Genomic DNA, 27,902 nt, shown 5'->3' on the forward strand with positions numbered 1-27,902 from the left:
ATTCAAAAGCTTCAAAATACTTTCGAAGTTGGTAGGGTATCATTTTCATATACCCATTTTACAGATGCATAAAAAGTCATGAAGGGCATATATAGCTCACACAAGGTCAAAGTCTACAATAGGAGTGGAAATAGTCCTATGAGTCCCAGCTCCATGGCTCCTGATGTAAAAAACACTTGACAAGACAATGTGAATCGCTTACACATATGAGATTAAGATGACTATTGTAGGACATCAATCTCTGTGTGCTGTGTGCAATCTCTGTTTGCGTGCTGTGTTAACATGATATTTTACATAAAATCCATCCAAAAAGTCCACCATATATGTTAGAGAGTAGAGAACATACGGAGGATTTAAGTCTGAGACATACTTTTCATTTGCATTGTACCATCCATGATTTATTAATTTTCATTTATATATATTTATGTCAACATGTACAATTTGGTTCAACTACAAGATCTGAAATAACAGATGATGAAATAGTTTTCCTGTATATTTTTTTTCTTGCTCCTATTTTCAAAAGTATTAGTTACAATATAACAACATTCTAAACAAAAAAATAAGGGGAGGTTATTTGGCAAAATACTATACAAATTCAAAAATATGGAGCATTCTCATTCCTTCAATATCAGGAGTTCAATATTCACTTTCATAAATCTTTGCCATCTGACTAATGGTAATGGAATGCAGATATTCCATCCAAGACTATGCCTTACTTGCTCAAAATATCTAGTTTAAAATTCAAATAGATTTATTAATGGCATGTGGTCAACTAAAAGAACACATTTCTGTCTGAAATATTTTCTGCAGGAAATATTTAATTGCTATAACTGAAATGTATTTAGGGGAGGAAAAAAATCTAATTTTGTTCTATATTTGACAGTGTCTTTATATAACTAAATTCATTCCTTCCCTATGACATTTAAATAGGCCTTCATCTTCAGAAAACGAGGGAATCAATTTCTCCTTTCAGTAGTCAATGATTCTGTTACTGAAAAGCCTCTAGAAATTTTTAAAAAAGGAATAGAGAAGGCATACAAAGAATGCTTTTGTTTTCAGTAAGTGGCATGCTTATAGCTATACTATAAATTCTGTCTAGAAAGTAGCTTAGAGAGGTAAGGTGGTCCTAAGGATTTCAATGATACATTAGTGCAACTAGAAATAGAGGCATGTAGACAGCTCAGATCTAGATGGGGAGATTATTTGCTTACTTTTACTCAGCAATTTTCACATGGCTTATGTTTTGATCATCAGCTGTACTACTTGTATTATTCTTTCTCATCAGAAGCAAATTCTGCTCCCATTGAAAGTAATGTAGACTGAATCACACTAAATTCAGAAGAAAAAAAATTTACTTAGCATGCAATAAATGCCTTCATGACCTTAGAAAACCTTTATGACACTAAGTTTCTACACTGAAACAAAGGTCAATTAAGTTGTAAGTTTTGTGCTTATCCCTTCTTATATCTATTCTAATACTGTCACAGGTATACATGAATGACATTGAAGACTAATTTCTATTTCCTTTTCATGCCGTCACCATCACTGGTGACCATTTAACTGTGATCTGAATTTTACACACTAGCCAACCAAGTTGAATAATAATTCATGCAATACTGAAAGCATGTGCAGAAGATTTGGCAGTTTTAAGTATAAGCCAATATAGAGGACTAGATATAATGCCTCTGTTGCTTTCTCTTCTTACTTCCCCTCCCCTAAATTCCATTAAAAGCGTTGTGGTTTAGCTTCAGTTGTCAACTAAGCACCATGCAGCCGCTAGCTCACCCTCCCCCCTCCCAGGGGGATGGAGGAGAGAATCTGAAGAGCACAAGTAAGAAAACTCACGGGCTGAGATAAGAACAGTTTAATAATTTAATAATAATAATAATAATATTTTAAAAATTGTAATGAAAAGGAAAATAACAAGAAAGGGGGAGAGAGAGAGAAACAAAACCCAGGAAAAAACAAAAAAACAAGTGATGTAACTGCTCACCACCCATCGACTGATGCCCAGCCAGACACTGAGCAGCGATTGCTGCCCCCCAGCCAACTCTCCCCGGTTTATATACTGAGCATGACGTGATATGGTATGGAATAGCCCTTTGGCCAGTTGGGGTCAGCTGTCCCGGCTGTGCCCCCTCCCAGCTTCTGCACCTGGCAGAGCAGGGGAAGCTGAAAAGTCCTTGACCAGTGTAAATATTACTTAGCAACAACTAAAACATCAGTGTGTTATCAACATTATTCTCATACTAAATCCAAAACACAGCACTATACCAGCTACTAGGAAGAAAATTAACTCTATCCCAGCTGAAACCAGGACAAAAAGACAGAAAAAAATAGGTATGTCTATAGTACTGTTCCATCACAGCAAGTACTAACATGCCGACATACTTTCTTGTAAGGACTCTCAAAAACAAAGCACAATTTTGTGATTACAAAAGCCAGAGAAGAACTGGGGTAAAAAGAACGCAAAGCTGTAAAACACTGGAAAGGAAAAAACAACCACCCCCCTTGCCTAGATTGCAAGGAAGCAGCAGCTGTTAGCAGTTGTTGGGGCAATTAGTCAAATCTACATCACACACTGAAGTGCAGTGCAAAATCCCAGAGCCACTGCCAAAAAAACAGTCTGCAAGCCAGTACAGCTTATCTAATTGATCAGCACTCCTGCATTGCAGTATCCTAGGTATGCTATTTCCTGAACACGAAATTATATCTCTGTACAATGCTTGATGTCTCTATACCAGTTTATGCAAAACTGCAGAAGGTGCAAAAGATACAAACTAGACTATGCTACATGGCTTACTTACACAACTTGTACAGCAAGATAGTGGAATTCACAGAGCCATTGCATCCTCTCCATGTGTAGCTGCAGGACAGAAGGTATGAACTGGATGCAAAATTAACTCTACTCATGCAATCTGAGAGACATCATAGATGGGGCGAATCATACACAGCTGCTCTCCAGGTTCAAGTCGAAGATGAAGATCTGGAGGCAAATTTTGATTGTCCCTATCTTCACCATTTTCCTAGACAAGGAAAGGAAGTGATAATTCTGTTCAATGGAAAGTATTTTTGTAAAACGATTTATATCTTCTTTTTTTCTACAGATCATGTTGTGTGTGAAGAGGAATTCAAATATGCTATGCTAGCTCTAAATTGTATATGCCCAGCTACCTCTACATTAATCACACTGCTGGTTCATACATCTAGGGGACAGTAAGTATATACTACCATAAAAAAATGAAACAAACTTGTAAGAGTTATAGCTGATATTCTTTGGAAAATAGCTTACCCCGAACTCCCAGACAACTACAGTTTTTATAAAGAAAGTGGAACTTTCTGCACAATAAAAGCGTCAAGATGTTTTATTCAAGATATTATAATTTCAAGGAGAAACCCCCTCCCCCCAGTGTTTAACAACTTGTTGCATGCTGTTGTGCCACTTCCACAATAGAAGATATGAAAATTTGTATTTCCAATTTCGTAGATTGAATCGTGGATCTATCACACAGTTCTACTTAAGAACATCAACAAGACCCACGCATGCCTGTTTTAATATGTTAATTTGAAGGTCTATTTTTGTACATACATAATAATTCCTATTCACTGAGCTAAAAAAATATTTTTCTGATAACATATAAAATATTATTTGCTATTCAGTGCCTGTATGTTAAGAAACAAGTAAACATACATGTGAAGAGATAGTTTTTAACATAATAACCACACTGCCAGAAGGGGTACGGAATTATGGTGTGTCTACAGACTGCATAGTCACAGTAGAACCTCTCTATATTTACAAAAATAATTTTACTACATCTAGTATATCTCCGTTATGCTATATTCTTGGAATAATAAGGTATCTTATTAAAATGTTGTGGGCAGAGAGAGGCATTAAAGAGTTAATCTCCAAATATATCTGTAGAAATTGAATACATGCATATAGACTGCACAGGAATACATTTGAGAGTCTAGTAAAAATGCATACTTTTTTTCAAGTAACCATGGACCCAGCAATATCTTGATATTTACAAGCAGAGTTATTTAACCTTCTATATGGCATTTGTAGTATTCCCCTGTGCCCAGGATGGGGAAAACTGAAATTATTGCTAGAACTTTTACTACCAAGAACAACAAATGTCAAGATTTTAATGGCCCTGTCTGTACTAGAATCTGTTAATAAGACGACAACAAAATACTGTTTCCATGCCTCCTGAGAATCATGGTGAAATACATTCTTCATCTGCCTAGCTTTCATTATCTGACATGCACAGAATACAGAGCCTTTTTTAGTTATTTCATATTATATGTACATGAAAGAAGAGTAGTATTTTTAGCAGCTAGCAGAGAATTTTCCATCAGCACAAAAACAGGCATGTGAAAGGGACTCTGTTTTCTGCTGTACTTAAGAACTTTAGCATTTCACTTTTACCACAGGCATATTGATCACTTATACAGATTCCCAACTGTGATGCAAAGTAACTATAGTAGAATGCAAAAGCGCTTATTATTTCTTTTGCAATCAGAATTAATTGATGCAATATAATCAGGGTTGTTAACCGATTTCTAGTCTGGTCATTGTATAGTAGGAGCAAAAAAAAATATTTTTGCACAAATAGTTGTCAGCATTACTTTGAATCCTTCTTACAGAAACATACAAGCTTGCTGTATAAATACAGAAAGACTGGAAAGTGAAAATGTCTAGTTGTCATTCTTCTACTTTAGTCAGCACTCATCAGAGCATTTAATCTCAGATGGGCTCCAAAGTACTGAAAAATGGCAAAATTTGGACATCTTAGAGCATGTGTAATAATGCTGGACTAGTTGATTGAATAGATATGAGTGTTCTTTAAAACCACACTATATCTGTGAAAGTTTAAAACAGACACATTAGAGGGAAAAAACTTCAAAAATATTTCAAATTTGAATAGTCTTGACTTCATAGTGCTAAAAATAAAAAACTCAAAAAATCAACTATTAATCTCCCAAAAATATTACTTTCTAAGCTTTCAATTGAATATTTTTGCTGCTTTCCTTCATTTCATTTTTGCTAAAAATTTATGTAATTCCCATAAATAAAGAGGTACATAATTCCCAAACTGGTGGGGGTTTTCTTCCCTTTTTATTCCTTACAGCTTTTTAAAATCCCTTGGAAATGCTGCAATATGTTCTCGAAAGTCTAATTTAACTGTGATTTTAATTTTTCATTAAGTTTTGTACAAGTGCACAAATCTGTTCAATGTATGATAAAAGTCACCAAGTCAAGCATTTGAAATTAGGAAATGAGGGCAAAGCTATCTTTTTGCTGGACTGCTCTGATCCTATTAAAAACCCTACTGTGCTGTTGCAAACATTAAGTAATGATGTACTTGAGCTTACTTTTTGCTTATAACTGAGTGTTACATAGGCCATATTTCATCTGGGAGTTTTGTGTCCTTGAACATTTAGTTAAGATGATCTTTAACAACGAGAGATTTAACAACTGACTTTTAATAAGTATGCGTTTCTTGAATATAATATTCTAAATTCAAAGGACAGTAATCACACATAATTGAAAAAATTGTATAAAATATGTAAATATGTGAAAATAATTGCTCTTTCCTGTATTACCACTTCAATGTCCCAACTTTATCAATCTTATACCTATTCTACTTTTTTATTCATAATTTTTATGTGCAATACCATAATTGATTTAAACACTTGCTAACTAAAATAAACTCATAGCTAGATACAGGTATAAATCTGCTCTTCAGAAGTATTATACTTAAGTCAAGAAATTTATTGTCAAACTTTCTTATTGAGTATACACTAATGTTTTAGAGGAAAAATTCCTTTTAAACTTACATTCGTCATAAGCATCTCCTGAGATTTGCTCTGCTCTGACTCTAGAGTGTTTGAACAGTGTTGGTAAAACAAATGATTCTGCACTTCATTGTCTTCAGGGGGAAATCTGTTTTCAAAATCAGTGTCAGTTTTGAGTTTCATCTACAGGTTGTCATTGTATTGCAGACATAAAACTGATTTGACTAATTCATAAATCAGAATAATTGTTTTGGCTTTTCTAGATATTTTCTAACGCTGAACAATAGGTAAATTAACTGATGTTAAAATAAGTTAAATTACCTTTATGCATATGAAAGATCAAGTCAGATGAACATTTGAGTTTGGCTAAGTAAAAAGATTAAGTGAAAATAGATTATTTAAACTATGAATAAAAACTGTAACTATACATGCATTTATACCCAAACTAAATACTAAATTAGATCTGAATAATGAGTATTTGTTAAATAGACTTCCAATGTTAACAGTGAACTGCTTTCCTTTACATTGGTTCCTGTTTCATTATCCTTTCATTATCCTGGTTGCTGCACTAAACTTTATGTAGGACTTGAATTTTAAATCCCTGTCAGTATTGACTCCCTTATGTAAAAAGAACAGGCTTGGATTATGGGGATACTGCAATGAATCAACTGCTTCCAACCTTGGGTAATCTTTTTAAAGTGTATTCAAAGTAATTGGGAGGATTTTCTTAATAATTAGTTCAGGTTTCCATTCACAGAAGCCCCGTATCTGTTGACTCACAAGTTTAGTAACTTCAATATAGTGACTGGGAATGTTTGTTCAAGTTGTAATTGCAGATAACCAAGTTCAAATGACTACCTATGCCTCTCCATTCCACAAGGAATGGGTCTTCTTTTTACACAGTATTTTAGGTGCATGTAACCAGAGGAGATTATCAAGAAACTGACCAGGACAATTCTTGCTTTTTGTTGTCTCCCTGGTGAAAAGTCATTCATTAAGGGAAAACATGACCATTTTCAAATTCTAGCTTCTTAACATTTGTTAATTTAGTGAAGTTATAATCTTAACCTAAGTGACTTACATTTTAATGGAATTAAACAGTTCATTGACAGTTCATAGATAAACCATTGTCCCAACTGTTTGTTGTAATCTTACAAATGAAGTACTACCCATTCCACAGGGAATCTATTTCCTACATTTATTAAGAAATAGCGTGACACTGTTAATAATACAAGCTCATTTCTGATAAACATGAAGATAAGTACACTGGGAAATTACTGGAAGTGGAAAGCAATACATAGCAGCAGAACACAGGAAAAATTATTATTCTCTATTATCCTAATTAGAATGATGATACAATAAACAGAAAACAAAAAGAAACGCATGTACATAAATTAAAACCACCTTATCTTCTGGTATTAATATGTGAGGAGACTGGGGAAAATGTTCATTTTCTAAGCAACTTTGGCCAGATCAACTTGCTATTAAAATTAAGGGAAAGTTTGCTGCTGTTTATGTGAACCAGCTTTGGTCTTTAATGCTACTTTTCAGATTAAACAAACTAGATGTAAACAATCCCATTATCTTCTCAGTTGTTTTAAGGAATTCAAAACCTCAGTCTGTAAGACACCAAAATTCTACCCTGAATCTTATTTATAATCTTATTATTGATCTTATTTATTCATCTTAATATTTATATTTAAATGTTATCTAATTATCTAATCTAGTAATAGAACTTTATTAGGGTTTGTATTATGATACAAAATATTGGAAGAAAATAGCCTTTCTGACTTGAACTTAATGTGATCTTTACAGAACAGCCCCATGGGAAGCTTTTAGACAACTAACTGGAACCAAGCAGACTTTAAACAGGTGAACGTTTTATTTTAGGGGGAAAAGTGAAATATGGAAAAATTTTCTTCTGTAATTACATTTCTAGTTCTGCCATTCTACACCTAGTGCAGTGTTTGTTAATACTGTTGCAATAAAAATGGTTTACTTATTTCCATTTTGAAACAAAATGTATATATGCTGAGGATGAAGAAGAATGATAAATTGAAGAAAAACAGAAATTGTGTTAAGATATTGAAAATGTATAAATAAGCACAAAGGAACATATCCCAATATCTTGAGATCTTAGCTCCAAGTGGCAAAACACAGAGCACATTTGTCAGTTTTATGTCTTATCTGCATATATATATATGTATATACAGATATATATGTGTGTGTGTATATATATATATGTATATATATGCATCCATTATATCCAGTAAAACTCATGCAGACAGAACCTTGTTTCCACATGAAACTTAACAAAGTAAGAAGTTAACAGAAGCCCCAAGTCTGCAAGTTTTGATGTCAGCTGAGATTTGGAACATTTCCACTAACAGTCCATTTGGATAAAGAACATTAGCTGCATGTAGTAAAGGATGGTATGCTCAATATGGTTAAAATAATAATTTATTTTCTTGCACTAGAGAAAAGAAGGTATATACTTGTCATAGTATACAAGGCACAGTAACTAAAAATATCCATAGGGTAAATGCTGAAGATAACCAATAAGCAAATGCAGAAAAAAAATCTTTCTTACAGATAAAGTGACCAAAGCCAAATGGGTCTTTCCTACATAAAGTTATTTTTAATGATTCTTTACCTGCTTCGAACAGGACCCAGACAATATGCCATGGAGCATCTGAAGAGACCGTCTTTATGAACAGAATGAGCATGCTATTGGTTTCACCTGTCATCTTTAAATTGCAATGAATCTACTTATTATGGTGTGAATTTAAAGTAATTCAGCCATATCTCTCCTGGTATTAAAGTACATAATCTTATATGCCCATTACTTAGCAGAAAGTGCTCTTCAATTCATTAAAATAATCTCTGTACTTACAGTATTACCAAGCTTTGATCTCAAATATTTCTTTCAGATTAGCCTATGGGACCTTTTTAATAGACATTTGTAGTTTCTATTGCCATGACATGCTGTTCTGATTAAAAAGAATTTTACATTAAGTTTTAAATTATTCTCTTTATCTGTACATGTTTCAGGGAGAGTCAGCAATCACCAGAACAATGGCAGAAAATGTATGGCAGATGCTCTGGTAATGAAGTATATCATATTAACCTGGAAGAAAGTACTTTTTTTGCTGAGTACGAGGGGAAAAGCTTCACATATGCTTCTTTCCATGCACATAAAAAGTATGTTTATTTTCCTCTCAACAATTAAAAGTTCAAACAAATAATTATTTTTTTTCCTGCAACATAGCTCTGCATTCAAAGGTGCAGTGTTAGACATTACTCTGTTTCTGGGTTTAAATATCTGGCCACTAATATATTTCATGCATATTTTCCTGTAAGTTACAGCTGGTCAGGTAAAAGCTCATGTTGGTTCTGTATATGCCAGCTCAGTCTGACAGAAGAGAATGTAAAGGATATATAGGATAAGCCTGACAGCCAGAAAAAAATTGTACATTAGAGAGGTTATATGAGAACACCAGTCCCTTTCTGTGTCCAAAACAATCTAGAAAAGGGTGGGTGGAAGCATGTTAGTATATTTTATTATTATTATTATTTATTATTATTTATTTAGGAGTCAGCTGGAAATCTGGCTTCCTTTGTGGCATGTTCATTTTATGCCAAATGTTCAATTTGAAGGTGGTACATGCTACATTCTGGTGATTGTTAAAAATAAAACTGTATTTTTTTTGTTAGATGTTAACATATCTTGTTTAGGTTCCAGATCATGCATCACTTATTCAGTGCTGCTCTGTAAAGTGAACGTACGAACTGAACACAAATCATGTATATTTGTCTATACTTAACAAAAGGAACATATATCAAACCCTGAACATTGAGTTTATTCTCATACTTAATAAGTGAGAAAAAGATTTTTTTTTTTTGCTCTAATTCCTTATTTTCTATCACTAATCAAATACATTTCTAGGAGTGAATTGCAAAAATGAATTGTGAAAATGGTTTCCATTACATATGAATAATGGAACAATTTAACATGATGGATACTTTTTCATATTATATATCCATTCTTCTACTAATATTTTCCCAGAAGGGACTATTCATCTGATAGAAAAAAAAAACCAACTGGAACAGCGTTAGAAGAATATTATGGGGTTTAAGAAAAACGCTGGATTTGAATGCCTAGGGATTCATGAGCTCATAAAAACTGCTTGATCAGAAGTGGCCTATTTAGGAGATAACATTTTTCAAACATATTTGTCATCCAAAAATCTGCAAATGTTCATAATCTGCAAAATTAAAAATATACTAGAGGTTCGTTTTTGACAGTGGAAATTCTGGTATATACGGGACTATGCAAAATGAACCATGCCTTTTCTTTTCTAATTAAGGTTTGGAGTCTGTCTGATTGGTGTTAGAAAGGAAGATAACAAAAACATTTTGCTGAATCCAGGTCCTCGATATATCATGAGTTCTACAGATATATGCTTTTATATAAATATCACCAAAGAAGAGAATTCTGCTTTTAAGAAGCAAGAAAAGCATAGAAAAAACCATGAATCAAAATTATCTTATCATGGAGCTTCTAGGTTACCTGTACACAGTATAATAGCCAGCATGGGTAAGTGGAAAAAAAAAAAAAAAAAAAGAGCCTCACGACATACTCTTGTTCAATGAATAGTGCATTTTAAAGCTTTTAACAGTGTATTCCTAAAATTATAATTTAAATTAATATATAAGAAATTGTAATAGTGTGTGGAAAGAAAAAATATTAAACACTTGCCCTCGTATTTTAAAAACAAAAAAACAAAGAATGGAATTTGATTATGTTTTTCTTTTACTTGACAACATGGAATTAAACCGCTTAAGGCTGTTGTATAAAAAAAGTAATAATAAAATGTACACAAAGCAAAACAACTGGGAAAATCACATGGGTAATTTCTTTGTCATTCATAACTGGTTGTAATAAGTTTTCATAAGCTTCTTTAATTAAAATAATGCCTTGTTAAATAAAAATCTACAGGTTGTTGATGCATATATATATGGATTAATTATATACGGTATGATTTTAAAAAGGTAGTTAACAAGAAAATATATATTAACAGTCAGAAAAAGCGCTACTTTGCAGGAAAAGGCTTCCTCAGGTATAGTTTAAATATTTGTTATATCTTAATGTAATAAACACAATCCATACAGTATTCCTTTCAGTCTTTGGCTGCGTAGTCAGGTAATCCCCACTAAATATGGGAATCTCATTCAAATATTTTGACAACCACATTGAGAAAATGCTTTCAACGCTACTTCAGGGACAGTGGCTATCGATTTACAAGATACAGGATGCCGAACATCCAGCGGACCTACGCTAGCTCTCCCTTCCGAGGGAGGTAAAGAGGGCAGACGGCCCAGTATAGCACCTGTTTTGGAGGTTGCAGACTCGTCCTCACTTCAGACGTGTGACCTGCCAAGTGACCAGTCAGAAGATGAAACTACCCCATCAGATGATGAAGTCTCTGCAGGCTTAGAGTATGTATATTAAATATAGAATATACAACATAGTTTGAAAAGCTAATATTGTGCAAATGGCCTGGATACTTTTTTGACATGCAGATCAATCCAAGCAGTTGTAGCAAGTAAGACCCATGAAGGCCAATTATGGAATTATTCTCTTTTATGAAACGCTACTGTCTGTTAGCAGAATGCTGTTATGCATATTTTGAAATAAAAAACCCCAGATCAACTCCCCTATTTGCTGGAGATTTTTTATACTTGGTTATAAAGATCTAGTTGTGTAAAGTGATTTTTTTAATAGCATTTTTTATGACCATTTTTCTTACATTCTATAGTTACAAAGACAGGACTCAACTAATTTGTAAACAAAGTACTTCTGTCCTGATAATGCAGTGATAATCAGATCATTCAACAGGCTTGTTGAACGCTGGGGCTAGGTGTCTGACTTCAAAATGTGGGAATGACAAAAAAAGCAGTATGAGACAAAAATATTACCTATAATTTAAAATGCTTGTTAGCATGTTACTGGAAGTAATGATGCATTACTCAGATAAAACCAGAAGATTCAATCCTGTAACTGCCACGCAGATAAGCAATTATGTTTATTTGGATCACTGAGAGGGAGGTTAAAACTGAAATACACAATTAAGCCAGTGGCTCACCTAGCAGAGTTTCCCATCTCCAACAGTGGCAAGCATAAGAAGCCCTAGGGAAGATCATAAAGCGCCAATGAAAAAAATAATAGAACAAGTCATCTTAAATCTGCAGACTGAAATACCAGGATTTAAAAGGCCTCTTCTTAAAAACTAAGGCCAATTAGAAATGTTGTCTCATCAGCAAGAGGATTTGCCATTTAAAATTTATTCCAACCATGTTGAAATTATGTTATTAAAGCAAGAAGGTAATGACCTCACTCATTCTTGATAAGTGTTTGAAAGAAAAATGGAGAAGGAAGAGCAGAAGTACCACAATTATTTCTATTTTCTTTCCTTCCTTTTTTTCTTTCCTTAGAAGTTTCCAGTACATGTGTACAAAACACTAGGACAGCACACAGCCCATTTCCAAAGATGCCTATACAAAAAAGCCCCAAGCAAAATTCCTTTAGTCCACAAAAGCATGATAGCTTTCACTAAATTGTATTGAGTTGATTGAAGCTACAAAATATATTCCTTTGATCCTTATTAAACATAGTTCATTTCATGTACTTGACTCTGCTAGTCTACAGATAACTGCAAAACTTAGACATAGGTATAAACATCCCATAAAATGGTTGTATAGTCAACTGTGTTTCAGTAATTTGCTATACTGAAAAATGTTTGTTCTATTCTCCTAGGTATGCCAAAGGCTATCCTCCTTACTCTCCATATATCGGAAGCTCTCCCATGTTTTGTCATCTTCTGCATGAAAAAGTACCCTTCTGTTGTCTAAGACTAGATAAGGTAAAGGGAGTTTCTGTTACTGGTTAAAACTGCATTCTCATTTGTCTCTTGCATCTGAACAGAGTTAAATTCTGGTTTCTGCTTAGAGATGAGGTTTGTTCAGCACTTACTAAGCTATAATATGTTTTCTCATCCTTTTCATGATCAAGCATTTGTCTATGTCTAATCAGGTCTATATCAGGTCATCTGATACAACTTTCTGTTTCTAATGGTAAAACCCTTTAATGTCACAGATAAATCTCTTTATTGGTATCCAATGAACTTGTTTCTTATTTTGATTTTAGGGATGTCAACATAACTACTATGAAGATGCCAAAGCCTATGGATTCAAAAATAAATTGATTATAGTTGCAGCTGAAACTGCTGGAAATGGCTTATATAACTTTATTGTTCCACTCAGAGCTTATTACCGACCAAAGAAAGAACTAAATCCCATTGTATTACTCCTGGATAATCCGTAAGTAGATTTTAAATTTTTTTTTGTGATACATTTTAAACTCATTTTACCATTACTTCAATAGATGATCACTCTTCACATGACCAACTTAAAATCAAAAACATTATGGCACATTTATCTTTGAGAAAAGTTGGTGACAAATAATACTCTGTGTTCACTGTCATATGCAAAATTGACTTTTTCCTGACTGTAGATGGCCATAGTGAATTTAAATGCCCTTATTCTTCATGGCCAATGTTTCAGCTAAGTATTTCTTAAAAATACCCAAAATAATCTGAATATTACTGCTAAAATTAAATAACTTCATAAACACTGTAAAAAGCAAACTGTGTAACAGTTCCACAGCTACATGACAGCACTTCAGACAACACTAACCTACTTAACACAAGGCACTTAGTGGCCTGGACCAGTTAAGTATATTTTTAATAATTTTAGACTCTAACATAAACAGTTCTTTAAGCCAGCAGGACACCCACACACACACACTTTATCTACAATTGTATAAAGTCATGGGAGAAAATTGAGACCTCCAATACTGTTGTTACTACCATATCTGTCTGGAGATCGCTGGAATTCTTAGCCTTTCTTGCATTAACTGTTTAAAATTTCAGACAGATTCTTCTCTGGCAAGACTGATTCATTTATAATCTGACAATGAATGAAAGAGACCTTTTTTTTTTTTTTGCAACACTTCGGTACTGCTCAAGTACTTAAAATCACAATTTGGAAGACACAAAAAAGGAGGTTAGCCATTTACAGAAAATTAGATCAAACTATGACTCAAAGAAATTACAGCAGCAGAAATTTCTTATAGGTTCTGATTCCAGGCTGACACTTCCCTTTGCGTATATATGTTCTAGTTTAAGTGATTTATTATACAAAGGCCTGCTATGAAGTGTCCCACTTTTGCCTCAGACAGCTCTTTAGTGAAGCTGTATACACCTGTGTTTGCAAAACAGAAGCTTTTTTATGTACATATTATGGCATAAAGTGAATTACACAAATTGGTAAAAGCCTAAATTAGGCTAAAGGATTTCTGACCTGCGACTTTCTTAAGATTAAAGATGTGAGCATACAGTGCCCTCTAGTGCTTGTTGTCTTTTTCAGCATAGTGCCTGAGTTTACATACTTTAATGCTGTTGTGACATTTACAGCTAAACCCACGTTTTAGTAGCAAAAACTAAAAGCTATGGTTGCTAATTAAGCTAATACCCTTAGTGTTGTCTCTCTCTATACAGCATTTGCAGTGAGTCCTATGAAAGGCCAGCATTCATGGGACTACAGAAGCTAGCTGAAAAGCCAGCGTGCTTTTCATACATGCGTGAAGTGGAATTCAGGCTGCCATTCAAGTCAATTGGAATTTTGTAATTTACTTCATTGGACTTAGGAATTCAGCCACCTTCGATGAACATATCTATGCCTTGTTGTTATATTCCTATTTTCTGTATTTATCAAGGCAATTTATTACAGTATGCTTATTCTGATATCTGCACATCACACATGTTTTAAGGTTTCCAATGTTTCTTGGTATGTAAGAAGAAACACAGTAAAATTTATGATTAAAGGAAAATGCAATAAAAGGCAGTATCTTAGTTGTCACATTCCATTTAAAAATAAGGTTTCAGCTAAGATTGTCTCATTGACTTGAATGGAGCTGTTGGCACAAAAACCAAATGATGCTTAGGTTCCCACTTCACATTTTAAAATAAGCAGTGAGAATTTTCATTTAAGTACTCCTAAGTCATGCATTGGAGTATAATGTGGTAGTGTGTCTTTGACATCAGTCATTCGTTCTTATATTTGGAGTTGTTCTGTGCCATAAAATTTCTGATTTAAGAGGTGCATTTATTAATATAAGCATGTTAATTCTGATCATTCTTTATGATCACAGCAAACTGTTGATTCATAGCTTTCTGCAAACCTATGTCCTGTTTAAAGTGATATTATACTGCCAAAGTTTAAAAAAGTTATTTAAAAAAGCTACCAGTTTATTGAAATATTTTAGAAGAGATGCTGCTGTTGTGATATTGTGTTTCATTTTGTAATCCCATCTGCTGCTTAGGCCAGATATGCATTTTCTGGATGCAATCTGTTGGTTTCCAATGGTTTACTACATGGTGGGCTCTATCGACAAGTAGGTGAAATAAGTGTTAGAAAATTTAACATTGTAGTGCTCAGTGGTTTGTTGTGTGTATCGTCATTGCATGTTTAAGTGTGTGTTGTATTTGAAGATGATCTTTTTGCATGCACAGTTTGTGTCTGTGTGCTGTAATTTGGGATTTCAAATTTCTCATTTATAAAGGATATCATTAGTGAAAAGTATGTCAGGGAACACAGGTTAATATCTTCAAAAACATAAGATTAACACTTACGTAGGTGCATTAATATGTTTCCACAAATTGCCAGATTATAGCCCGGATTCTAGTGTCATTCTATACTTAGTTATAATTTGTTTGGATTTATTGACTAGGGGTTTGTAAAGATAGCTACAGAATGTAGACAGTACTAATACTGACAGTCTTGAGTGTGTCCAACAGTCTTCATCTTCCGCTACTTAAAATATCACCTACTCCTACATTTCTGTCTTCACCTCTGCTGATAGATATTTGCATATCTAGGTTTAGCAACACAGATTCAATGTAAAAATCAGGCAGAAACAAGAGAAGAGCAAGGGCTTATTAGCATTTTAGTAAACTCTTGTGTGTAGAATGTAAATTTAAAGAAGAAAATGGTTTGCTTCACTACATAGCTAATTTTGAGTTGGGGCTACAAGCCCGTAATACTCCTTCCCCAGGTAGAAATAAAAAAACCTTATTTCCTGCCCTGAATTAACAGAATCCAGATTTTCAGTGAGAATTCTAGAGATGCAACATTTCTCCATCTCACCCTGTTGTAACAAGGGCTTTAAAACTACTTAAAATAGTGATACAGTTACAGATTTACCTTGGTGACATCATGGTCATTGTGAGATTTGCAAAGAATCTGCAGAAATGTTTTTCACTTTCTACATTTCTGCCTTTAAACCAGAAAAGTGTCTCAGGTTGTTAATATCTACTGCTTTCTTAACTCTTAATTCCACAACAATTATAAAAAGAATTCATACCAGCAGAATAATTGATTTGACTTAAAGTACCAAAGTAATTAATAACCCAAAGATGTTAAACTTTTTATTAACATGGTAAATTAAACTTTAATTAAATTTACTGAGTTTATTTCAAAAAGGAAATAACCAAACCCCTCCCTAAAGGTGTTTTGTTGTTTTTAGAACTGAGGCATAAAAAAAGAAGTGTGTAGTCTTTGAAATAAGTGATTATAGAGAATTCTACAGTTTACAGTAATACTAGCATGAACTTCTGCATCTTTTCTGACGATACAATCGCTGTAATGCCTGGTGCAATAACCAAACATTTTTTTGGGGGGGAGGGGACGGAGGGGACCGGGACATCTGTTTTCATCAATAACAGGACTTTAAAAAATATAGTTCATACTTAGTCTCTGTGTTTTCCTAAACATGTTTTTAAATCATGTACAATTAATAGAAGTTGATCATCTTTAGCTAAGAACTACAATGTAAAATATGCAAAGTTTCCTTTCTTATTAAATAGGTATAGAATACATTCCAAAAGTGCCACCTACTACCTTTTGAGCATCTAATATATTTGTTATTTGCTCACCTGGCATGAAATGTCATCATCTTAGAGAGAAAACCACCAAAGAAATTACTCTCATTTACCACTCCTTTTTGTCAGAATTGGATGGCCTGCAGAAAAATAGCTTTACCAAAATTAATAGCTGGGATAAACTTCATCAAAATATATGATCAAGTAGTAGAAAACTGTTCTACAGTCTTCAGGTATAAATGATGCAAGATCTGTAACTGAACAGGTTTCACAGCTGTGTAGAAATCTATTCAGTGTTAAGAAACCTATAGCTAGCGGTACCTGAGAACTAGAATTCTAATACTTCTAAATTAGTATTTTTTTAAATTATCCACAAATTAATTGAATGTAACCACTAAAATAAGAATAGCTGTGCAGCTTATGAAACGTTGAAAGGCAGAAAATCTGGATATTTCAGAATATGCTGCTATTTTCAGGGATCAACTGAAAGACTGAAAAAACAGAAATACAAATTACTCTGAGAAAGGCTGGAGTTCTACTTGTGCACTGAAGTTGTTAATATAGATTATAAAAAATACAGCCTTTCTTTTTTTTGTAGTCAGCCACCAGTGATACTGCACAGTTTCAAAAATAATTATATTATGTATTTGCTTTGGAAGAATACATATAAGATGTAAAATAAATACCACAATTTTGCAGAGTTTTCCTTATCCAAAATTTCAAAAAGAATTTGTAATAGGTTACGTAAACTTAGGAACCTAAGAAGATTATTGCTGAAAAGAAAAACGGTATCAGGACAATAAGACTTAGTTAATATTATAGATTGCCAAATGAGAAGCAATTATAATGCCAAAACAGCTTTTCACCTTGGAGGTAAACAGAATGATGCAAAAATTTAGTTTTCCAATTTCCCTTGGAAACCATGAAATTCATCCTTTCTTCTTATTTTCACTTGCTTAAAAATTGCTAGGTTCCTAGCAGTCTTTACCATTACAGAAAAGTGCTTTCTAAACTTTTCAAAAAGTGCTTCGTTTCTATGGAAAATATTATTGTTAAAACAACAAACATGCTTCACTTTGGAAACAAAGCTATAAGGCATGATGGGAACTGTAACTCAGTTGTCTGTGAGTGTTTTCTACGGTCAAGCTTCACAGGAAACATTGTCCAGCAGAGTGCAAAGTTGTACTGATGTACAGCTGCTCCTAAAAGCATCATGAGAACACTCCAACTCATAGATTAACCTAAAAGAGGAACATATTAGATGTCCTGGAAGAACCTTTACTAGCATTTTGAAACTGAAATATAATTGTGGGAAAGAGCAACCCAAAGCATTTATTTCGGTCTGTTTATTGCCAAAAGTAACTGCAATGAAGCAAGTTGTTGCAGCCTGTAAGGACATACTGTCTTCCCAAGTAACCATTAAAGGCTTATTTTAAAAAGTTGAAATAAAGTTATCATTTTAGCAAAAGGAGAGGGACTGTAACAACCTACTGAAGTGCATTCTGTATGACTTCAAGGAAAATAATTATTCATATTCTATGAATTAATCAAGATTATATACTTGATATAGATTATATTGGAAGTTATGATATGTACATGGAGATGAAGGGAACCAGCAACTCAGCCTGTGATCTGCAAATTCCAACCATGCCTAATCTTTTAAGTGTTCCATATTTAAGTTGCTTGTTTCTTTCTCCCTCTTTCTCTTCACAAAAGCCTAGATGACTTATTAAGATGTGGGGTCACCTTTGCAGCTAATATGGTGGTGGTGGACAAAGAAAGTACAATGAGTGCTGAGGAAGACTACATGGCAGATGCTAAGACTATTGTAAATGTTCAAACACTCTTTAGGTAAGACATTTTTGCAATCTATTTATACATCTTCATTAATTGTGAAATATTTAATGCCTTTTGTACTCAGATAAGAAATTTTTTTATTTCTTTCTTCTACTTAAGTTTTCCCTTAAATGAATTTGTGCCTTACACGGGCAAACCTTTTCCCACTCTGCTTAGCAATACACTCAGAGTACTGAGGTATTCTCCTGAAATCTCAGATTAAATTCTATGCATCCCAAAACTGGATGATCATTTTAAAAGTCAACTGTCAGGTTTGCAGGAAGGAAAAGAAAGCTACTCTTGAAGACCTAGGACCAAAGGTAGTTGAGAAAAGAAATTTTTCCTCAGTGCAGCAGTCTTTCACAGTAATGCTAACGCCAGTATGAAAAGCAGATCCTTCTAAAAGGTAAGCAATGCATCACTATGCAGTTAGTAGTAAGTTTTCACATTTTGAATATTTAGTTTTGAACAAAAATTAGGGTTTTAGGCACATGTATGCAACATTACATATGGCAACAACATACCAAGAGTCATGAAAAAATGATCAGTCTAGTAAAGAGGCTGAGAAGGCAGTGCTGTGATGAAGAGCTGAACAAACTGAGATTTCCTGTTCTTTTGAGAGCATCTCCTGATTAAAGCCTCACTTTGTGTTAAATATCTTGTTTCAACAAGTACCAAAAGATACATGTCCCTTTAAACTGAAAAAAGTTCTTATTTCCTTAAAAAAGCAAAACAAAACAACACACCCCACCCCCCCTTTCCCCCTGAAACAAAACACACTCTGCAGGCAAGTATGAAATGCCTCCCTGATATGGGGCTTAAGCCTAGCACTTCCTGTTGTTCATTCTAATAAGACCTGGACAAAATGAAGTCCTTCCCTAGAGGATTCAGTATAATTCAATATTGCTGCCCTTTTCTGGGTCAAGCCTTCCACATAAGGCTGGAGAGAGGTGCATAGTAAAAGTCCTTTGAATCTTTCAGTGTTTTAGAAAACTGAGCTCATTAAAACACAAGTATTTCAATGGGGAGATTTTTTTTTAATGCAACTGTGTGTGAGAATGCAGTTAAATGCTGTTAGCATTTCTGCATGTGCTCAAAAGAAGCAAAATGTATGTTGCACGAGAAACCTTAGTTCTGTCTTTTTCTACCTTTGAGTTTTTGAATTTGTACCCAATACTAGCACAGGTGTGTGTGTTTCATAATCACACCTAAATTTAATTTAGAAACTATAAATGAACTTAATCTGTGCATCATTCAAGTCTAATCTTAACCATATTGAGCTAGGGTATCTCACTAAGGATTTGGCATACATCACTTAAGTTTTTCAGAAACATATTTTACCCCCAAATATAAAACAGAAAAATGAGTTGAATAAAAAAATCAAACTTAGAAAGTACAGGTTGATTTTTCCAGTAGTTGTTTTCTACCTTGTAAAAAATACTAAAGAAAAAACCCACAACCAAAAAAACCAAACCATAGTAGTACGCTACATACCATAGGTATCCAACTAGAACTTACTATATAATCATTCACTTGTCTTGAGCAATGCTTACAACTAGATGGCAGCTTTAATTCATGTATGAACTATATATCTGGTTCAGTATAATTTTAAGACTGCATGGTACTTTTTATAAATATCAGAAGAAATCAGAATAAATATCTTAGTTTAAGACTTAACAATACTTTTCCAGAAAACTTTGTAAACTTTCACAAGTACTGTATTTTATAATTTTTTAATAATTTTTTTTCCTAGAACACGTACAATAATTTCACTGCATTTTTATATTATGTGAAAGTTGTAGAAATAAGTAAGCCTTGTGAAGAGGCATAAGGTAATGCCAATTACCTGTTCTAGAGAGTAAACTACATTCATTGCATCAGGGTGAATAGCTTTGTAAATGAACTTTAAAAATATGTTTAAAGGTTTTTTTGTTACTTAATAATAGCTAATAATATCAGAAACTAATGAAGAAGAAGAGGCTGGACATGGTGGAGAACAACAGCATGTAACACAAACTGTAGTGTTAAAGAAGGATTTTAAACCACTGGAGTTTTGCTAATATATGCTGATTGCAAAGATATCACATCAATGAAGAAGATTCCACTTAAGTCATACCAAGTGAAATCATTCAGAAGAATCAGGCTAATCTAAAACTCATTTATTTGATTGACTCGGATCAGTTCACCTCATGAAAGGTTGTGGACAGGCCAGAAGAGGTGATGTAAGTGTGCTGTGGTACTGTTTGGCCTAGGTTGCCAGTTCTCATATACTTCTTCTGACATTATTCCGATTTACATAAATTAATAATCTTGCTTTGCCAGAAGAGTTCCCCTACACACACCTTAAAGATAGATGCATTGTTTATGACGACAGGGTTATTAGCACCTTTAAGGCTAGAAACTGTTCCATACCAATTAAAACTGTGACACAACACTAGCTTATCTGACTTAATTACAGTTAAAAGGAGTAAAGAAGCACAACTCAAATGGTCACACTGACTAAGAAAGGAAATTTTTAATCCTTTGGATGGGGAAAAAACAAGTTAGCATAGTTTAAAAGTACAAGGAGAAATTACTAGTTTTGGACTGTGTCCTAGAGATGCTTTTCACTTTTTAATATGAAATATGAAGCCAACCATTGAGTCCCTATTAACAGTTATAAGTCCACCTCAGAAAAATAGTGTGTTGCCTCAGGCAGTAGGGCTGTACTGGAAGGATTGTTTATATTTACTCTTGCTTTCTATTAATTAATGGGTTTAAATGTTGGTGTTTGGGAAGCCCTGTTTTTAAGTTTTTAATAGCTAATATCTTGAAGACTATGTTTCAAATACTGCAAGAAGCCTATTGATAGCAGTACACCTAACAAGTCAATAGTTTGGCTCATATCTAGCAGTCAGCAGCAATTTATAGATAAATCAAATGAGGTGTTATGATGGCATTACATTGTTTTCTTGGTTTATCTTTTTGGTTCAGGAAAGTATTAAGTGTATCCTTCGCTTGTCTGATTGCCAAATACCAGTTCAACAGCAACCCATGTCTTCCATCAGGCTGACTAGGGCTTTCTCCACCCCATCCAGTCCTTTCTTACCAGAATGGCATGGAAAAGAGGGATCTTCGCACAGAAGTAGCTTGCTCCAGTGATGAAAGCTTGCGGGCGGTGTGTCTTACACCCAGGGCAAGAGGCAATCTGGACCTGACTACCTGGAAAGTCATTTCCCCTAATTCCGCTAAAAGGCACTCTTAAGTAAAATATGAGTTTTACCAATACCAGGTTTGAAACTGATTTCCCAATATAAATCAGTTTTCATATCTTGGTGATAAACTAAACCTGTCTTTAAGAGAAACCTAGTAACCTGTATTTTTTCTGTAAGTTATGTATATTTTATCATTAGGTCAGCTTTTAATTTCCTGTTACTCTTAGTTCTGAATGTTATATTGTTAGTTTTCAAATATCAATGCCTGTCCTTTAACACAGCAATGCAAGAAAATTTCCAGCCAGCAGGAGCTTAAGTAATTCTATGATACGGAATTAAAGCAGAGGAAATTTATTCTACTTCCTCAGAACTTTAACACATTTGTTAAGCTACTTAATAAGTACAAGTTCATACCTACAGGTGTGATATTATAAGGATTTTTTTCAATTTTCATGAGCACTTCACAGGTTTTTATAACACATAGCATACAAGTGAAGATGTACCACAGTTGCTTCTCAAGGGTGTAGTTATCATGTATCTAATCTATGTAGGTAGACTCCATTCCCTAAGGGCTTAATCTTTAGTAGGACATAAGTAGACTTTGTATAACAATAATACATCACTCAGAGTTTGTATCAAAGTCTGACTGTAAGAGCTAAAAAGGTACAGAAATTCCTGAGCATGCACAATACCTTTCAAACTACAGTGCACACAAACGGTCATTGATTCACATTCTCACCCAGTTTGCCAAGTCCATTTTTCCTTATATGATCACATTTAATATTTGGTTACTCACAGGGACATGATAACTGCTAGCATAAGAATGGCTAGCATTTCTACCATCATATGGTCATGTTCGAACATGGTTTGGGATCATGTGATCATTACCAGTCTACATTTTGGTATCAACAGACCTAGGAAAATGTATTGCAATACGATGGCATTAACACGTACTGACAGACAGTTTTGATATACGTTTCCCCACATTTAGGCTCTGCTTGAATTGCCATTTCAGTGAAGTTCCTCCCTACAAAAATGAGGGAAAAAAAGACTAAAGACTTGCAAAAAGGTACATTGGATTCCATTTGATGATAACTTACTAAATTCACCTTTCAGAAAAACCACTTTAACTTTTATCTGAATTAAACAGAAGCCACATTAATGATGTCATTAGTACTACAATTATCTATTGTCACATGTAGATAAGTATTTTCAGGATCAGCAGAACAGATTACAAATGCACATCTCATTTTCTGACACTAATCTGTAGAGGAAATACTCAAATAATTATCTGAGTTCTATTCCAAGTTGTTAAGTATTTGCATAGCATAAACTACTAATTTCTTTCTAGATCTTAGAGGGCTGGGGAGGCACTCTTTAGTCTGCCTCATGAAAGTCTGTGTAATTCAGCCAGATCAGAGTTAAACTTTCTTCACTGTTTTTTGTTATTGGAAGCCTGAATTAGTGTTAACTTTGAAATATTTACATATACAAAATATTTATAAGTGAGAACATAAGTATACATAAGCACACATTTTCGCAGCAATTTAAATTGCTGAACTCCCAAGAAGTATCAATTTTTATCTATGTTGCTCAGTCTGTGGACACAGAGCACAAAAACAGAACTCAAAAAAAAAATCACATGGAAAGAGTACATAAGCCAGTTCTAATAAAATGGTAGTTTACATGCAACCAGATACTAAGTGCAGGCTGTATAGTTTTGCATTTTTTTGTTGTTTCCTACAGATTTGTGTCATTTTAGAAGTTATTAAATAAAATCTCTGGTAATGAAATTAAGTGGTTCCTTTCTAGCATTAAAATATTTTATAAGCTCAACCTTTGAATGTACCTTTGCTTCTTCGTGAATTCTACAGAGGATGTTTTGTAGTTTCCTCTACTATTATACCAGCATTTCATTGTGCCAAAAACCACCACAGGTTTCAAGCACTTCATTAAAAGCACGGACATGAGCACAAGCTATAGCATTATGTAGAGACTTATATTTGTGACTTGTTGTAATTAGAGGTATAACTGTTACATTCTTTTAAAATACAGGTTGTTCTCAAGCCTAAGCATTATCACAGAACTAACTCACCCAGCCAATATGAGATTCATGCAATTCAGAGCCAAAGACTGCTATTCTCTTGCTCTATCCAAATTAGAAAAGGTAAGGAGATTTGCCTCCCCCACCCCCAATTTAAATGTTATCATTTGAACACTTTTTCTGATTTTGTAACAATGCTTTCAAAACAAGTGGAAACAGTGAAATAATTTTATGGTTGTAGAGCTAATGTAAAAGATTATTTTTTTCCAAATTCTACCCTAATTTAAGAATCAGGTTTGATTTGAGTTCCATCACTTCACGATATAATATTAATCCACCAACCCTCTGGAGAGAGGTGGACACAATTTGCTCCAGGAAAATTGAATATTTTTGGATAACTGAATATTTAGAGCTAATATGGTTTTCCAGGAGGCTGCCACAGGCAATTAAAGTGGAAAATGTCTTAACTGACTAAACACTTAAAACACACCACTTATTATAATGATTTTTTTATTCCAATTTACTTTAGAGGCACTATGATTACATATTCTGTGTACATTTCTGTGTATCTGTATGGGGTGTTTGTGTTATTGTGACAGTTTGAGAACAGCAATTGTTCTCTGTCAAAGGGCAGTCCTAGTGACGATAAGGATAGTAACACTAAAATGCTAGAAAAAACCTTCATATTCCATACATTCTAGTGCATGTGTTGGCATTTTCAAGCTGTGGAACAGGGAAGCTATACGGAGATAAGTTTAATTTAATTTGCTTGTCCAAAATACTTTTGCTAAAACATTAGATAGAGCATACAGAGTAACTTTGTGCATCTGTTTAACTTGGTAAATTCCAGGACAAACCTCTTTTTCACAGATCTTAGTTGGTGTTCTGACCTATCTACCTCTGCGGTCCACAAAACTTACAGTATCACCTTCGTGATCTTTCAGGCCATTTTCTGAATTTATGAGAGTAAGACAAATAATGTCACTGTGCCAGTCTTCAAGGACAGAGATCTTTCATTCCAGTCATCTCTTTTTCCCCTTGCTATCTATCTAGATATTACTGCTAGGTTCTCTCATGTAGCCTCCCAATCTCTTCACCTCAGATAACTTACATATCTTAGCAAATTCAAATTCATACTAAAATAATTATCATTTTACAGAATTAGCCTATAATTTCCATTTCCTAGCTGTACAGTAAATTTCCTAGATTTTAGGGATTTTAGATATTTCACTGAATTTCAGATATTTCACTATTTACTGTGTAATGTTGACATAGTTTATTTTAATATATATTTAATGGAAAACAGCCTTTTCATATAAACTTATCTTCACAGGCCAGCTCCCAGTTTCTTACACAGGAATTGAATTCTGCAAAAATTCAGCCTGTCTAGATGAGATAGGATAAGTATTAGAAGTCAATCTTTTACTCAGTTGACTATCATGCTTACATTTTGACCACAAGATGTAAATATCTGGGTGATCTTTTGTGATTTGTTGACCTTTGCCTGAAATAGAATGAAGGCTTAATCTTACTTAGGTAATATTCTGATAAGCACATCAAATGCAGAACTGTGAGGAAGCTAGACAAAAGTTGTTACACAAAGAGAGGAGCAGTGTGCAGTGAGAGGCACAACTTCATTTGGACTATGCCGCTCCCATTATCTGTTAAGGTTTCCACCTGTGGCTCCTCATTTTAGCACTCCCTCCCTCAATGGTACCTTCATGAAGAATAAGCTGGAACTGGCTGGAATCATGCATTGCCAGTTTATTTAGGGGAACAAGTACCAACAGCTGGATGGCACCTTCAAGACTATGTTCCAACCTAACTTAGTTCTTTGGTGTACTATAACAGATAGCAATTTTTTTTTTTAAAACATATTCCCTTAATCCACACAGTTTAGTGATAAGGGCAGGTAAGAATAGTAATAGCTTTCTTAGTATGTGGTGACTACAGTTGCTTCTGGAATACTCTGTGCGCTGTAGCCTGTCTACTTCAGTGCAGTGAAACTAGGATTTTTATTTCAGTTGTCTTTCTTGCTTTACATAGGCTCCTTCATTTTTCCAGCAAAGGTTCTGGAAATCATTAGAAATATTACTATTTCTTCCCTATCTTTATTAATTTATTGTGCAAATGTAAAGTTGTGAATATAGATTGGAAGCTCAACAGTTAGTTAACTTCTTACCCAAACTATGCTATGCTGAAATAGAGGTAGATAATTTATCTTAAAGAAAGAACATTTACTTCATTGCTGTTGAAGTTGCCTGCTGTTGATATTTCCCACTCATTTCATCTTAACATTTGGAGGGAGCACTTCACAGGTGGTGCTGTAGTTCATTTGATGTTTCAGAACACCCTCATGCAAAATGAAAGGCAATTAAAAACTCAAGTAAAAATTATCTAATGCAGTCAAACGTACAGTTGATTGTTATTTCTGCATTAAGCACCTCATTTTCAGAAAGACTACAAAAGTCAGGCAAGTTGCCTTTAGGTAGCACTGAAACATACATGCAAAACTGACTTTTCAACCTAATGGGCTGCAGAAGAAAGATATGCAAATCAGAGAAGTCCATCTGCTGTTGCAGCTGCAACTTTCCTCATTTTAGAGATAAATAATTCTGAACACCAAACTCATCAGTGACATAGGAGAAAGCATGGCCCTTATACAACAGAGAAAAGGAAAAACAAAACCCCCAAAAGGAAAAACAAAACACCCACGGTCTAAACTTAAAACTTATATTCTCCACTTGTCTTAGATAAGAAAAAATGAGGTAACCACTCCCTCTTTCTTGAAAGAAAGGGTTTAGAATGTCTTGGATAAGATTCACACTTCAGTTTTCTATGATTTTTTAAAATTTTATTTTCCTAGTAAATATCGCAGGTCTTAACTGAAGGATAAAATGCTAAATCTCTAAGTGATCGTTTTAAAATATGTGCAAACTCCTCTATCTTTTATTCAACCAGCACTGTGATTTTGTATCTTCCACAGGGATAAGCACATACATGTTAGGTGAGCGGAAATCTATCTGGGATAGCCCAGTATATTTGCAGTGATATACACAAAGCCAGGCTGCTTTTTTCACCTTCAATTAAGGATAGGGCATGCTGTCCCCATTTGTTTTTAATATTGTTCAGGTTTTAAGCAGATTTGAAGTAACATTTAGTAATAGCAGGCAGTAATGATATATGGGTTATAAAAAATAAATTGGTACCTCTTAATTGGTGTAAATCTTATTTTAGATGGATGTCTAATGATTTACATCAGCTACAATTCTAAAACTGTATAAATAATTAGCATACACATTTGGCTGTTGAACTGGCAGGTTTTTGGAAAGCTGTTCCAGATCAACAACAGACGATAAATCTGTTCTTGCCAAAAAGGTAGAACAGAATCAATTAAGAACACATAGTCCAAAATACTGTCAACCATTCTAGAGGTGAAGTGTTAGCGATCCAAAATCCCTTATGTCAAGAAAGGTATTGTAAAGCAGTTTCCATGCCCAGCTTTCTAATCGGTCTTATATCTGACATGGGCAACAACCAACATTTACCAAAACTAACAGTGCACCGCCTGTTCCCTGTAATAAAAGGTGACCTCTGTCACCTTTATGTGTTCTCACATGACCTCCCACCCCCATATCCTTGTATGTTTATTAAAGCAACTTTGCATTGTTTGTACACAACAGTTACAGCCTATCATGGCAGTTCCCATATTACTGTCTATATTGGAGGAGAATATGGTAAATTGAGATGGGCCCTAGATCTTTTTCAACCACTGACAGAGTGGCCAAAACAGGGCTTCAGGTTAGTTTGGGGTTGGTACTTTGTTATTGGTATAATAGAATTAACTGTTATGAAGGAATAGGTATTTATTTAGAAATAGTAAAAAGATAAAACCATGATAAGGAACCCCAAAAAGTATTTGATACAAATATAAATGGAGGTAGAAAAGAGGGAAATAAACTGAAAAGCTTATGAACCTGACCTTCTGGATAGATATTCTCTGGTATTCTGACAATATGCAAACCCAAA

The 27,902-nt window shown here is 34.1% G+C and overlaps 1 protein-coding gene across 1 annotated transcript in view; it reads left to right on the forward strand.

Annotated features, from left to right (window-relative positions):
- Positions 1-27,902, forward strand: part of KCNT2 (potassium sodium-activated channel subfamily T member 2) — a 164,186-nt gene that overhangs the window by 99,005 nt on the left and 37,279 nt on the right. Inside the window, exons 14-22 of the mRNA XM_072867072.1 lie at positions 3,108-3,216; positions 8,851-9,000; positions 10,167-10,396; positions 11,082-11,298; positions 12,617-12,722; positions 13,007-13,179; positions 15,242-15,313; positions 18,516-18,650; positions 23,885-23,996. Of these exons, the coding sequence (XP_072723173.1) occupies positions 3,108-3,216; positions 8,851-9,000; positions 10,167-10,396; positions 11,082-11,298; positions 12,617-12,722; positions 13,007-13,179; positions 15,242-15,313; positions 18,516-18,650; positions 23,885-23,996 (1,304 nt within the window). The remainder of the gene's footprint in view (positions 1-3,107; positions 3,217-8,850; positions 9,001-10,166; positions 10,397-11,081; positions 11,299-12,616; positions 12,723-13,006; positions 13,180-15,241; positions 15,314-18,515; positions 18,651-23,884; positions 23,997-27,902) is intronic.

This window comes from Ciconia boyciana, chromosome 7 (genome assembly GCF_034638445.1).
Source record: "Ciconia boyciana chromosome 7, ASM3463844v1, whole genome shotgun sequence".
NCBI classification, from domain to species: Eukaryota; Metazoa; Chordata; class Aves; order Ciconiiformes; family Ciconiidae; genus Ciconia; species Ciconia boyciana.